General features: G+C 57.6%; 1 protein-coding gene across 1 annotated transcript in view; it reads right to left on the bottom strand.

Moving 5' to 3' along the window:
* The window catches only part of USP10 (ubiquitin specific peptidase 10), a 49,550-nt gene that overhangs the window by 1,828 nt on the left and 33,158 nt on the right, over nucleotides 1-14,564 (bottom strand). The window contains 9 exon segments of the mRNA XM_077754177.1: nucleotides 786-851; nucleotides 2,179-2,323; nucleotides 4,946-5,111; nucleotides 7,956-8,133; nucleotides 8,850-8,949; nucleotides 11,248-11,351; nucleotides 11,583-11,638; nucleotides 12,043-12,152; nucleotides 12,680-12,771. Coding sequence (XP_077610303.1) covers nucleotides 786-851; nucleotides 2,179-2,323; nucleotides 4,946-5,111; nucleotides 7,956-8,133; nucleotides 8,850-8,949; nucleotides 11,248-11,351; nucleotides 11,583-11,638; nucleotides 12,043-12,152; nucleotides 12,680-12,771 — 1,017 coding nt within the window.

The following is a 14,564-nucleotide window of genomic DNA, read 5'->3' as shown; positions in this document are numbered from 1 at the left end:
GGGGGGACACCTGGGTGGGGACACCCGGGGGGACAAACGCCTCCGGAGGACAGGCCACCGCCAGCAGGAGGAACGATACCCGGCTGGCGGCAAGGTCGCTGGGCCCTGGAGGCAGCTGTCACTGCACGGGAGGGACGATGCTGTCCAGACGGACCCGTGGCCGAGACTGGGGAGAGGACAGCCCCTCTGGTAAAGGAGCCTCCACACTAGGGGACATGACCACCACGACTGGCCCCCCGGGGACAGGACACCCGTGGTGGGACCGGCACGCACGCGGCAGGTCACAGTGATCAGAAGGCTGTCGAGGACGTGAGGCCTGACGCGGCTCGCCCCCCGCACCCCAAGTCCACTCGGGACTCCATCCTGGAATCTCACCTCTGAGACCCGACCTGGGCGAGGCTTTTTATAAAGTGACCGAGTCCGTGGGACTTAGCGACCTGAGGGTGTGCTGCCTGCAGACACTTCTGTCATAAGCCGCCAAGAGAAAGCAGCCCCCACGTGTTCCAGTCCCCGAAGCAGCACCAGAGAGCCCCCCACCCGACCCGGACCCCAGACAGAGCTGAGGTTAAATGAGGTCTCAAGTTGGAGTCAGCTCAGAGCCAAAAGAATATTCCGCTGAGTTCCAAGCCCCGACGTCAGGTCAGACCCAGGTTTTCACAAGGCACCGCCTGGCAGAGTGCAGGGGCACCGGAGCCTCTTCTCTGCGCTGAGGGGCGAGGGCAAACGCGGCCTGGCACCGCCCTCGCCACTGCTTTCGTACGGACACAACGCGCACGTGTGCTTACCTGCAAAGAGCCTGTAGGTTCGGTGGCATTTAAAGTTCTTACTTTTAACCCCCGGAGAAAGCAGTTCTGGAAAACAAAATATCAACAGCCGCAATCTATAAAAACGCACTTACAGACGGGCTCGGGGTGAGAGGGACGAAGAGGTTCCGATGGCCCCGCTCACACGCGCCCCCGGCAGACCAGGAAAACCGGAGAAGCTCCATCCATCCCTTCGTCTGCAGAAGCGCCGCCCGGGAGGCAGAGCGGCTGTGGGACACGGGGCCAGGGGACCGGCAACCCCTCCGTTACGAAGCAGAGGAAACACTCTGAGCATATCAAGCTCGTGCCGGAAACCCCTTAAAAGCAGATATTCTGAAGAATGGAGAAGAAACCTGCCCACCGAGAAACACAACGGCCCCGGGAAAGCTCAGAATTCAAACATCTCACAGGTGAGGGAGGCCGTCAGGTAAGAGTAAGACGGTCTCTCCCATGAGGCACTGGGCCACCAGCTGGGCAGGCGGAGGCCCCGTCCTCGGGGCACCCGGCCCCTGCAGGAACAGCTCCCCGCAGGGGCCCTTCTCGCCGCCGGCCTCTCCCCTGCCCTCACCCTTGACCCAAGCCAGGGCCTCAGGGCCTCGCCTATCTCGTTTCTTTCTAGAAAGCATGGAAGGTGTCAGAGACATGAAAACACGTCTAACAAGCAAGACAGCCCACACTGACAAGGCCCAGCCACCTGACAGGGGCCTGTGGCTGACGGGGTGCCACAAATGTGACACACGTGTCACTGCCACTGGGGGTCAGAGGGACCCCAGTGGCCTATGGGAAACATTCCTTCGCTGTGCTAAGAAAGTCCACTTAGCAGGCTGGTTTGGGGGCGCCTGGGGGGCTCAGTCGGTTAAGCGTCCGACTTCGCCTCAGGTCACGATCTCACGGTTCGTGGGTTCGAGGCTCCCATCAGGCTCTGTGCTGACAGCTCAGAGCCTGGAGCTGCTTCAGGCTCTGTCTCCCTCTCTCTCTGACCCTCCCCTGCTCACACTGTCTCTCTTTCCTCTCTCTCAGAAATAAATAAAACGTTTTTTAAAAATTTAAAAAAAAAACAAAAACAGGCTGGTTTTGGCAATTGTTCATATTCAGTATAAAGAAAAATGCTTTCTTCCACTAATCCAGAAAATACTTCCAGAAAAATGATGCTCGTTTTAATGGACAAAATCTCCATTTTTCTAGTAAGATTATATCGTTGATTCATCTTTTTTGCCTTTATTTTTCTAGAGCTCCCCTGGTGCCAATTTCAGTATCTGTCATAAATGGAGACATGCGAAGCCACACGGCACGAACGAGAACTTCCTGAGCCTTGGCATCCCGCAGGAACGCCAGGGGCCACGCCCGCGCTGTCCCGCCCACGGACGGCGCTCACCTTTGCTGATCTCCAGGTCCACAGGGTACTCGACGTTCTTGACAAGCTTCTGGCACCCGCCGGCCTTCTCGTACACAAACCGCTTCAGGTGCAGCACGAGGACCGGAGGGAGCTTCTCCAGCGTCACCCGGCGGCTCACCTCCACCTGCGGCACAGAGCAGGGCAGGGCGCGCCGCCCTCAGTCCGGCGGCCTCAGGCCCCGGGGCCCGCCTTGCCGGCCACGCGAACGTCCCGCTAGGAGGTCTTCTGAGAGGCGCCTGTTCTCCTCTTACGCAAAAGCCCGCATCCCGGTCAACGCAGCGGCGAGGGCCCCGCGGACGCCTGGGCCAGGTGCGGGCCCCACAGCGGGAAGCCCCGCTCTGAGGGCACCTGGGGGGACTCAGTCGGCTAAGCGTCAGACTTCGGGTCAGGTCCTGATCTCACGGTTCGTGGGTTCGAGCCCCGGGTCGGGTGAGCACAAGCCGCCTCAGGTGAGCCCTGCTTCTTCTCTCTCTCCATCTCCGCCCCTCATGAGACTCTCCCTCTGCCCTTTGCTCACTTATCCTCTCTCTCAAAAACACAAAACTAAAAACCTTTGCTCCGTGACATTAATGACGAAGTGGCACAAAAATTCAAAAGCTACCTCAGTAGCAGCACCTTGCGTTATGTCTATACCAACATGCTTTTTAGTAACTCCCGCGGGAACTCAAAGTGAAGCCAAAGTGTTTCTCGAATTCGGCGTTCTAAGTAACCCAAGAGGGATCTACTCTAAGCCTTAGTTGCACGGGGGCATCATGCCAATCCACCCCCTCGCTGGCGCCCACAGGTCTCACGAACGCTGCTCTTCAGTAAAACACACCCTTGCCAACGATACCTAGTCAGTCCCCTTTATCTCCTCTTCTCCGGAGCTGTGAACGCTCTGATGCTTCCTATAGTTACATGAAGAATCCTTTTGGTAGAAAGATCTGTTTGGGTCATCGCCCGAAAGAGAACGATGGGAGCTGAGCATAGGAAGCTTTCAAGGCCACGTGTGCACCTGGGGGAGGTGTCTTTACAGCCGCCTGGCTTCCCACCCAGACTCGGGTCCCAGGTGGGGACAGGTCTGTGGCCTAGCGCCTCCAGAGCCAATGAGGACGCACAAGCGACCGGCAAGCGTGGCTCCGGCTCAGCAGTTAGAGACCAAGATCCGGGCAAGAGGGACGCGGGCGTCCGCACGCTGAACCGGGAGTGGGGCGAGGGCACTGGCCTAGGTCTCCGACCTCACTCTTCCAGGCAATTCACTGGGGCCGATCGGAAATCCTTCCATGTTTTGGGCTCCAGACAAACGGAGACATGTGTCTTCACCCGACAGAACCAGACCTTTCCTACACAGCCAGCACTTCGTGTAACCTGTGTCCCCATGGCAAAAATACCTTGTGACCTTAAAATACAGTAACGTTAAATTCGGCATTTTAAAAAGTAAATTAAAAAAAACACATTCCGGAAAGTGTGATGCGTGTTCTTTCCAGATCTCCCCGCCCCATATGTGCTGTCCAAGATCCTCCTTCCTCAAACATCTGCTTTTCAGAGTGTTTTCGCTCTTCCCGGGAACTCACCACCAGCACCACGGGCACCACGGGCACCGAGCCAGCACACGCAGCATGCTTCCAGACNCCCCGAAGTGCACATGTCACAGCAGCAGAAGAGGAAAAGATGCGTGGGGGGCGGGGGCGCTCTGCCGCAGCCCTGGGAGAGGCTGAGTGGCCACCAGCCTCACAGGAGGCCACGGGAGAGCGAGTGAGAGCCATGGGAAGGGGGGTGGGGCCACGGCTGTGGCCACGCCAGCCGAAAACAAGTACCACTTTCCCTCTCGTTGAGCCACCGCCAGACGCAGCTCCCTCACTCGGGCCACGGGCCACGGTTCTGTCTCTCGCTCCACGCTTTTCTGCTTTACACAAAGTGGCCCGTGGGAAGCACGTGGGAACGCAGCGTGGAGGACGCAAGGACACAGCCTGCCCGGGGCAGACAGGCGGCCCCACGAGAACCGCAGCCCCGGCCTCCCCCGCCCTGGTCCCCGTGCGCCTGCGGCCTCACGGAACCCCGCTCCCCGGGGAGGCTACGAGCTGTTCGAACGGGAGCGGCCGGGCTGGCCTGCGTTCGCCTCCCCAACACATCTTCCCGAATTTCCCAGCGCCATCTCTGCAGTGGAGACGACACCCTCAACCCTGTAGTGCAAACAGGTGTCAGCGGGCACACCGGGCCCCCAGCGGGCACACCCGGCCCCCCAGGCACCGGGGAGCTCTCCGAGGACACGCTGCCTCCCTCCTGACGCGGCTGATGGTTCCCCCACGAAGCTTCTCCCGACTCCTAAACACTAAACCCCTCAGACTTTTCTCCTTCTCAGATCAAACTGAAGACTAACAGGCATGACAGCAGCTACTTTCTATTTTTCGACGTCCTTGAAGGTCTACAATCAAACACAAAATCAACAGTCTGGAACCCCTTCCTGGCCCGCCTCAGCTCGTGGGACTGTGCTCTGCGACGTTAGAAGCCGGGTGACGCGGCGCTATCGTGCCGCGATCGGCCCACCGGAATGTGAAACATAGCGCAGGATAAATGATGCCGACGAGCCTCACCCTGGGCTACACGAGGCCGGCAGGACCTTCTGCTTCCGCGCTCCGGTCTAAAACGGGGACGCGTTCGGTCCTACACAGGTGCGCCACGCATGGGTGTGCGAGGCGGAGCGCAGACCCACTTCCCGCCGCACGAGTGCCTCGGCACAAACGTTCGAGATCGACTGCAAATATACCTCCTGTTTGGTTTTCGTGGTGTAGCCCTGGACCGATTCCCTCGCCACCAAGCTCTCCAGTGCGTCCTGGACCGTACGGATCTTGTCAGACTGGATGTCCAGCTGCAACGTGAAAAATGGCTGCAAAGTGGCAGATTCCTTTGAACTCTGCTGGTAAACCACAGACCTAAGGACCGAAAACAAAACCAGAAAACTGTGAGAGGCCACCCCTTGCCGCTCACTCTCCCTGAAGATTATCCAGCAGCGGGAGAGCGGCTAACGCTGAGAACCAGACATCTCCGTATCACTTCTGGGAGACCAGAGAGAAAAGAAAAGCCAAAAGTACCCTGAATTTAAAAATAATCACGCTGAACACCACCTGCTGAGTCCCACTGGCAGCCGGGCAGCGGCTGGGCTGCCCGCTTTGCCGGCGCAGGCGCACTGGAAGAAAAGCTAGCTCGTCTGCCACACTCCCTCCCCCCGCTCCGCACTTGCTCTAGCGCACCAGTTAACAACCACCCCTGTCCCGCCATGGCCTCAAAACGCTGCCACTTTTCATTTTCTCAAAGTATCAGAGCTGTTCTAACAGAACAGAGGAAACCCCAAGGTAAACGGTATTTTTAATGGCATTTCCCCCGATGACAATGACTCATAGAAGGAGAGGCGGAGGGTGCGTCCGACAAAAAACAGGCCAGTGTTCCAGGACACAGGGCCACCTTCCACGCCCAACAAGCAGGGCGCCAATTCAACCTTGTTTTCTTAGCTGGTTTCTCATTTCATTTTCCTTTCTCTAAGTTTTTCTGAGTAAAACCTGTGTGCTCAGCCCACCTCTCGTTCAGCCCCGGGAAGGAAACATTCCAGGAGCTCAGCGAGAATTCCGCCCCTGCAGTCGGGAGTGACCTAGTTTACGAACGGAATTGGACGGCTGTGCGTGGGGATTCAGACTTCACAGGGCAGGCGGCCCGAAGAGCGGACTAAGCGCCTTCCTGCCTTGGGCTTCACGTCCACACGTGCTCTTGTGCCACACGGTGTCTGGAAGCCTCCCCGTGCTCCCTCGAAGGGTGCTCACCTGACGGCAATGGCCGTTCCCCCGGTTCCAAAAGCAGCAGGGGGAGAGGCGGCCACTACAGCTGGTGGGGGAGTGAGAGGCGCCCTCCTGACTCCCACGGCCTGGACTTCATTCAAGGTCGGGGGGAGGGGGGTGAAAAAAGGTGCTGGTTATTCCAGGGGAGGGAAAAGTCTCCCAAGGAGAGTGAATGTGAAAAGAAAACCATGCTTAACGATGGCTACGCCACACAGAGAAGTTCCTAAATTCAAAGAAACAACCCCAGTCTTTGCTCTGTCATCTCTCCAAAGTATCAACAATCAATTTCAACGTAAAAACCCCGGCAAGGCCAAGGCCGGAGGTCGTGGCAGGGCCACGCAGGCCAAGCTAGAAATTTCTCCAAAGTGGATTCTGGGTCTGCCCACTCGTTATCTGCAAACAAATGTGAGCTCTGGGTACCCGGGACTCAGGAGCCCCGCAATTCTGACACCGCGCCTACAGACACGGTGCCGTGACAACCACTGGGCCCACGAATGCTGCCATAAGGCTGCCGGCCTCACGCAGAGCTAAGGGCAGAAGACGGCCTTCTCTCACCGCCGGGCCTCCCCTCGTCCCTGCTTCCCTTCCCGAACAGCCCAGCCCAAGGGATCGTATCCCGCAACACCGCATTACAGGGCTGGCAGCGAGGGGTCGGGTGTCCCAGGGCCCACCCGAGCCCACAGCCGACGCGGAGACATCCGCACAGCAAGGGGCACGGGGCTGACCCACTCAAGGCGGCGGCCTCTGAACGCAGCCCAGCACCGCAGCACTGCCCGCCGCGCAGGAGCCAGGTGCTTGGAGGGGCTACTAGCCTAACGGAAAGGGGCTCGACCTGAGTTGCTTTAGAGCAGAGAGCGCCGGAACTACCCTTCCCCGCTGTGGAGAGGGTGGTACTTCTTTCGGGTTCATGGCCTTTGGGATGAGCTAGGCTGAGTCTCCCTGAAAAAACCAGCCTCGTAGGCTATAACCCGAGGCCACCCAAGAGACCCAGCTCCGAGGGGGTCCTTCGGGACTCGGGACACCCGGGCCTCTCCAGAGATGGCCCCAGCGCACCTGAGCTCAGCATCGCAGCGGTCATCACCGCCCCCAACACACTCAAGTGAGCTCTTCTAGAAGGAGGTCTTACAGAGCAACAAGGGAGATGCCCGCGGGGCTTAGTCAGTGAAGCTTTGGCTCAGGTCAGGATCTCAGGGTTCGTGGATTTGAGCCCTGCGTCGGGCTCTGTGCTGACAGCTGGGAGCCTAGAGCTGCTTCGGATTCTGTGCCTCCCTCTCTCCCTGCCCCTCCCCCNTCAGGTCAGGATCTCAGGGTTCGTGGATTTGAGCCCTGCGTCGGGCTCTGTGCTGACAGCTGGGAGCCTGGAGCTGCTTCGGATTCTGTGCCTCCCTCTCTCCCTGCCCCTCCCCTGCTCATACTTTCTCTCTCTCAAAAATAAACAAACATGAAAAAGAAAATGTAAAGAACATCGAGCATCTGGTTTAAGGGAACTGGGCCAGAGGAGGTGCCCAGGCCCTCCAGGCGCCCTGAGCGCCCCTTTATGTGAAAGGCTCTCCTTCCACGCTCCCTTCGTTCTAGCTCACTCGGTTCCAGCACCTTGAAGTCCTCCAGCCAGACACAAGAGTGTCTCCTCTTAACAGAACCTGCATTCCAACTTAACAAGTCTTTCTACCTAGCTGTGAGCGGCTGGCCTGAGGGGGAGGAGTGCTGATGGAGGGAGCAGTCACTGGGCCGCCGGGGCCTGGGGGACACTGCCCAGGCCCGAAGTGCCTGCGCGGGGTGACAGCAGTGAAAGCACTAGGCAGGAGAGGCACAGAGCAGGCACGGAGGCACAAAGGCAAACCACGGAGTCCAAAATTTCTTAGACATGCCTTACACCTTCCCCCTTCAGCAAAATGGCCAAGCCCTGAAAAAGGCCGACACTAAAGTATATTCCAGAAAAGCGTAAACCTGATGTGTCCACCAAAAATGCCGGTGATGGGGGTCTGAACGAAGTCCGCCTGGCGAGTGACCGCGGCCCTGTTCCTGGGCCCCACTTGCTCCCACTCGTCCTCGCTGCCTTCGCCCGGCTCCTCCTGCGGGTCCTCGTGCGCGAGGTGGCTTCTAGGCCCGTTGGAAACGGCAAGTTCTGAAAAGGAGACGGTCGGCTTAGGCTACGACTGGCAACAAGAGGAGCAAAACATTTTCCTTAACGAAGGGTCCACGTAGCCACCCGCACAGCTCGNGCGACGCCGAGCCCGCCTGACCCCGCCTGCACACGCCACCACCGACGGCGCCGCGGGGACGGCGCGGGAGCTGGGAAGGCGGACCGGAGCCCGGCAGCACGGTGCGCCGTGGCCCGTCCTCTCGGCGTGCTCAGGGGCTCTGCTCACGCAGGGGCGCAGCCTCATCCCCGGCACGCGCGTGCTCTGGCATTTTAGGGGCGACCTTCTGAGCTGTTACTTCCCACTTAATCTGCGTCACTCAGGACACGTGTGCGCACCGTGTGCAGGGACAGAGAGACAAAGAGCGACAAGATGTTACCAGGTGCAAACCCAACGGTTACACAGGCACTCGCCAAACTGCTCTCGAGCTTTTCCATAGATTTGGTCATTTTCCTAATTAAAAGTGGAAGGGAAAACAACAGAGGTTCTGGATGTACTCTGATTTACCCAAATGAAGCATTCTCGACAGTATAAAAACAAGCAGTGCAGAGAAAACCAGTGCCGCCCTAGTGAGAACGTGACTGAAAGGGCCAGCGACCTGGGGAAGAAGCAACTAAGTACACGCGCACACAACATCTGTTCAGAATTAATTCTGAAGGAAACGGTCTCGCACAGCTTCGTGGCGGAGACCATAACCTACTTTGGTTATTGGGTGACAGGAGTTTCTTCAGGTTCAGCATTTCCTCGTGAAGCCCATTCAGGATGAAGCCCAGGTACTCTTCCGCATCTTCCTGGCGCCCCTGGAAGGCAGACATGAGCACGTTAGCTGGGGGCGGTCAGCACGCAGGGCACACAGGGAGCACAGCACCCGCACACTCGCACGCGCCCTCCTCCTCGGCTTTAATGAGATTCCGTGTAAAGTGTTCCCAGAATCACGGGACTTCCTCGGCTGCTGAAGTGGGGGCAGCGAGGGGGGCGAGGATGGGGGGGTACAAAGGAAACCTTTATGTCTGAGCACTGAATGAGCAGGAATTTTTATTACGTTTCTCCGTATTCTTGAAATTCTCTACAAGATACATACGTTGCCTTCACAATAAAAGTTACTTAAAACTGCTCTCCTGTTGACGTGAACGAGAACAAGCACCAGAGACCAGGCAGGGGTAAAGGTCACGCTGTGCCCGTGAGGAGTCGTCTGTGTGCCCTCCGTCGGCCATGACGGGACTACAGGGGAAAGGACCCAAGACCCGTGGGCATCTCTGATTCAAAGACTTGGGAACAGTCTTACGTCACATGCACATCAGCAGGTCCATCCCCACAGGAGTCACACAAGAGCCGAATACCCGTTTTATAACCTCAGGATGCGCTCCTCTGTCCCTGTCTGGAGAAGAACCACGTGTCCCAAGGACCTGCGAGCCCCCCCTTGCAGACCCGGGTACTCGTCCGAACAGGACTCCAAACGCATGCGGCCACTGGGTATGGGGTGCGCCCGGCGTGCATGGGGCAGGGCAGGAGCCAGCAGCTCCCAACACCACTGTTCCCAGGAAGGGCCCCCAGCTGGGTCGCACCCTAGATGGCACCTGGGACCTGGGGTCTGGGGAGCCCCCCCCAACNGGGGGGGGGGGGGGGGGGGGGGGGAGCGTGCCCGAACCGCACTGCACGGTGGACACTGAGCACCTGCTCTCCTGGCGCGGGCCTGGCACTCTGGCCTGCGCTGGGCAGAGCGCACCTGCTGGTGTGACACCCCCGGTGGCCCTGGGCACGGAGTCTTGGACGCGCCCCCCTAGCACACGACACCTCTACACGTGCTGACGCGGGAGCTGGGCGCGTTCTGTGCGATGCACCAGGACGGGGGTCTCGCGGGTTCCCGCAGGCCGGACGTCTGGCCCTGCCGTGGGTCCTCGCGCCGTCCTGACCCCTAACTGTGCGCTACCAGCTTCTGAGTCCTGCGAGTCCTCGTGTCGAACCGCCACGCCTGAGCGTGCTTGGGGGACCCGACCCCGCCCACACTCATGTAACTTCAAAAGACGCTTCCATCCACGAACACACCTTGGAAGCCGGATCTCAGTGGGACTCAACCTCGGGACGCCCCTGAACTTCATGGCTTTTGCTCAGCCTCCACCTGGGCTGGGTGCCCCTCTGGCTCCTAAAGCAGCTGTGCTTGCACCCACCTTAGTACTGCTGCTGCTGTCTGTTTCCTTGGAGCAAACGCGGAATTCCCCTACTGGACAGTGAGCTCTCTGAGCAGGGGTGCAGGGCCACCCACTCCTGCCTTCCTGACACTCGGCACATCCCCCCTGGAAGTGCAAGTTTGGAACCGAAGACCAAAAGGCACAATTCGAGCAGCACAACGCCCGTGGTGGGCTCCTGCGGCACGGGCCGGGCCCCTCAGCCTCCGTCAACACACTTCCTTCCGCTTTCATGCAGGTTTTTTTTTTTTTTTTTGATGATTTTTCTCTCTAAATAATTTCCTAAGCATCATTTCAATCACTTGTACTGACTCATCACCAACTGTCAGGGAGGAAAGAGACGCTCGGTTAACTCTGCACGTCACTGTGGACAGCGCTCCGGGCCTATGCAAGACCCCTCGGCCCCTGGTCCTGGGCCTGCAGTAGCAGAGTGTGTGACCAAGATGTAGGTAAGAGAGTCAAGGAGCTGCTGAAACGTGTGGGTACGAGGAAGACACAGGTCTCCCAAAGGCCACGGTTCCGGGCCCAACGACCACGCTCCATGTGAAAGGCAGCGTGGCGAGCAAGGACCTGGTGGTAAAGCCAGGCGCTGCATTTCTGGGCTCCGAGGCCTGGGAAGAGGATTTCCCTTTCCTCAAATGTAACAGCGAGATAAGCACAGTTTACTCACGGGGCTAAGAAGCTGACGGACGGGAAGAACTTACAAACTTACAGGAGTGCTTGGTGCACAGTACATGGTGCTTGACCTGCCTCTGGTGATGAGGATTATCATCATGTTCTTACATTTCATTCAAGCAGCTGAGTGCGGAAGAGGCCTACAGATCTACCGAACAGCCACCAGTGCCGGCGATGCCAGCGCAGGGCGCGCACTGGACAAGCAGGGAGCGGAGCTACACGGGAATGGCGCCCAACCTTTTCAGATAGGCTCGACTTGATCACGGTCAGGAGTCTGTAAATGTACGTAGGTTCAAAGGCAGCTCCGGGGCGGATATCCCTCACGACTTTATCCCCAAGGGCTGCAAAAGAGACAGGACACGGGTCCTCGTAACTAAAATGGAGTCTGAAGTGAGGAAGGGCACCGTCGCGAGCACACCCACCACCCCCACGTGCCGCGGAGAACAGCACAGGGGCCGCAGCTGGCATATTAAAGACCTTTACTTTCTGACACGACTGAACGTGAGAGACTCAGCCACCTGCCCCCCCAACCGCCCATACGCAATGCGTCAGGAGCCCCCGCTGCTACTCACCTTGTCTGGGTTTGGGAGGTACTGGCATATTAGTAAACTCATTCATGAGCCGCACACTAAACACAGGGGAGAAAAAGGTTAGCGCATTTTTTTAAAAGACAGACTTTTACGAAAGAGCCTCTAGGGCTGCGCAAATACTAGTTAGCATGAAGGAGGCAAACTTTTGGTAACCAATGCGGTAACAGTGGCTCTTCTATCTTTTCTATGCATGCTTCTGGAAGGTCTCCAGGGACGGACACTGGCAAACACTAAACTGACATAACAAACCTGAAGAACACAATGCTCCAAGTCCATTTCGGGTTACCTTCCACGTAAGACCACAGACAGTACATTTTTGAAAAATGAAAAATTAAAGGATTTCTTTGCTAGAAAGGAAGAACTTCGCTGAACGGTGCGAATCTGAATTATCAGAGGCGAAAACGGCCCAGCCCCTCAGCACACCCGCGGGCCCCTTACTCACAAGCTGTCTATCATGGGCGTGGATGTGCAAGGCCTCTGCACCTTTGAGTACAGAGGGATGAGCTTCATCAGGTGGTACATCGGAGGACAGGCGACCAGGGCCTGCAGCGTCTGAGGAGCGGCGGTAAGGAAGCGTGAAGGAAATGAAACAGGCACCCACACTGCTGAAAGCACGTTAAACACAAAGCGTGTATAAAACTAAACAAGCCGAGGACACGGGAAGACGTACAGACATAAACTTTTAGGGGATGAACCAAACGACCGTGGGGACAAGCGCCCTGTGGCTTCCATGTAAGGCTTTACTGTGCAGTCAGCAGTTTACACACAAACCACAGCTCTACCGAGATACATCGACTAAAGCAGTGTTTCCACTGAGAGTGGACGCGCTGCCCCGTTACTCAGGCCCCCATCATGAAAACAAAACTTGCCTGATTATGTCCCTCTCCAGTCAACAAATCATCTACTCTGGTCAGCAGTAACTCTACCCATAAGCAAGGGAGGCAGACTAAGTGAGGACCCAAGTTTTCGGATTCAAACTTGGGGGCAGAGGCCCCAGGGCAGCTGAACTAAGTCACATGCGCTGGAGGCAGGGAACACTGCGGTCAGCGGGCCGTGGAGACGGCACATGAGAAGGATACAGCATTAATGTAGCACCAGTTTCCTTTATTGATCAGCCCGCGGGGTTGCAATGACACTGGCTTATGTATTAGGGTCACATTCTCCAGTAACTCTGAAAGAGCGAAGAAGATACGTGAGAAGTTAATGACACCCAGTGAGTACAGTGAGCACTAAAAACCCCTCGAGAAAGCACCTGTCCAACGAAAAGGCATCAGGCGTGGAAGCTTCACGGGGTCCAACATCATGGACGATATTCGAGGATTTAAAGCTTTTAAAACTATTTCCCCCCCAGTTCCTCCAAACACTACATTTACTTATCTTCCCACGGGAATCCGGCTCAGGCGCATGAGGACTATTTTAACAAGAAGCAGGAAAGGCTGAACCATGTCGGGAAGAGCCAACAGATCTGAAAGACACAGGCTTTTCCCTTCACGCTGATGCGAGGCAGGCCGTGCTGACGGCACAGTCCCTCGAACACCAGCTATGGAGTTCAAGTGCAGAACCTGAGCCTGAGCGCCGGGACCCCCTGCAGCCTCTGCGGCGCCCCCTCCCCACGGCCCAGGGACGGTCGGTCCCGGCTCAGGCTCAGCGAGGGATGACGTTCCGGAGATGGCCGTCCCCTACGAGCTCAGTTCCATTCTCTATGAGCAGTCAACGTACGGGATGTTTTGTGGCCTCGAACGCCCTCCCTCCAGGCAGAAACAGCCTTCTTCGCGGCCACCCTGGCCACTCTCCTCTGGTCCTCAGACAGAGAGGAGTGCCATCTCCATACGACGCTCTAATCATTCGATTAAATGCTTTAAGTACTTTTTCTTGGTAAAGTTTCAAAATGAGACTGTCTCCCCGTGTCCCGTTACGAATCTCTCACCAGTGACGCCACGAACCCCTTCTACACGGGCACGTGCTGCACGACTCACAACCACTAACGGGCAGCGCTGATCCACAGGAATCAGAGCACCGGCACTGCTCCCCTTTAACCGGGAAGGAAACCGAGTCTGACATGTCAGCTAGCTTGCATGCGTGGCCCAGGAGCTGCGACATAACATGGCCACAGCGCCCAAAAGCCCTGATCCATGGCCACCCCACACTGCCTTCTTCTCCTTGTAAACTGTGTCCCAGAAAAGAAAAAGTAAGTGTATGTTTGATGTCAGCATCCATCCAAGGCCTCAAACAAAAGCAGCTTTTCAACTCTAACCCACAGCTGGACTGGCAGGTCTCAGACTTAAGCATTAAATGAAGAAATCAATTTGCCAAATTTGACCGTCTGCATGCACATACTCCCTCCCTCCCGGGACAGAAGTGCCCTCTTTCCCCTGACTGACGAGGCATGGTGACTAATTTGCCCATTTATAAAAAGCAAAGCATCACAGGCCCAAGAAAACCCAGTGGGATCCGTCCAGTGAGCCTGGGCTCACACAGCTCTGCTCTCTCTCCTGCTACAGGGTGAGGACGGCATGACGCACAGAGCTGGGCTACACGTGCAGGGGAGAGCTTGCGGCCTAGACGGGGCAGGGCACGGGGCAGCCACTGTGCCGCGGCCTCGGCTGTGGCTTGTTACCGTCCTCACGACCCTGTCGAGGAGACACCGCTGTCCTCCTCACGTCCCAGGCGAGAGGACAGAGGCCCGGAGGGTCAGGGAGCGGGTGCGGCCGAGTGCCTGGGCCGGCTGTGACCCGCGTCCGCTCCCCCCGCAGGTACGGGTCCCGCTCCACCGGCCTCCCACGCAGAGCTGCCGCTGCTAGCCTGCCCCGCACGCCTGAGATCCCCTACCGGCTACAGGGGCGAGCGCGGGCGTCTGAGGCATGTTATCACCACGGCCCCCCCCATCTCCCCTCCCCCCTCCCCTGCCAGCACGTGCCGCAGAATGGCAATCACTTCATATAATCATTCCTTTAAAAAATCAGT

This window comes from Crocuta crocuta, unplaced genomic scaffold, assembly GCF_008692635.1.
Source record: "Crocuta crocuta isolate KB4526 unplaced genomic scaffold, BGI_CrCroc_1.0 scaffold61, whole genome shotgun sequence".
NCBI classification, from domain to species: Eukaryota; Metazoa; Chordata; class Mammalia; order Carnivora; family Hyaenidae; genus Crocuta; species Crocuta crocuta.
This window is presented reverse-complemented; position numbering and strand designations above follow the sequence as displayed.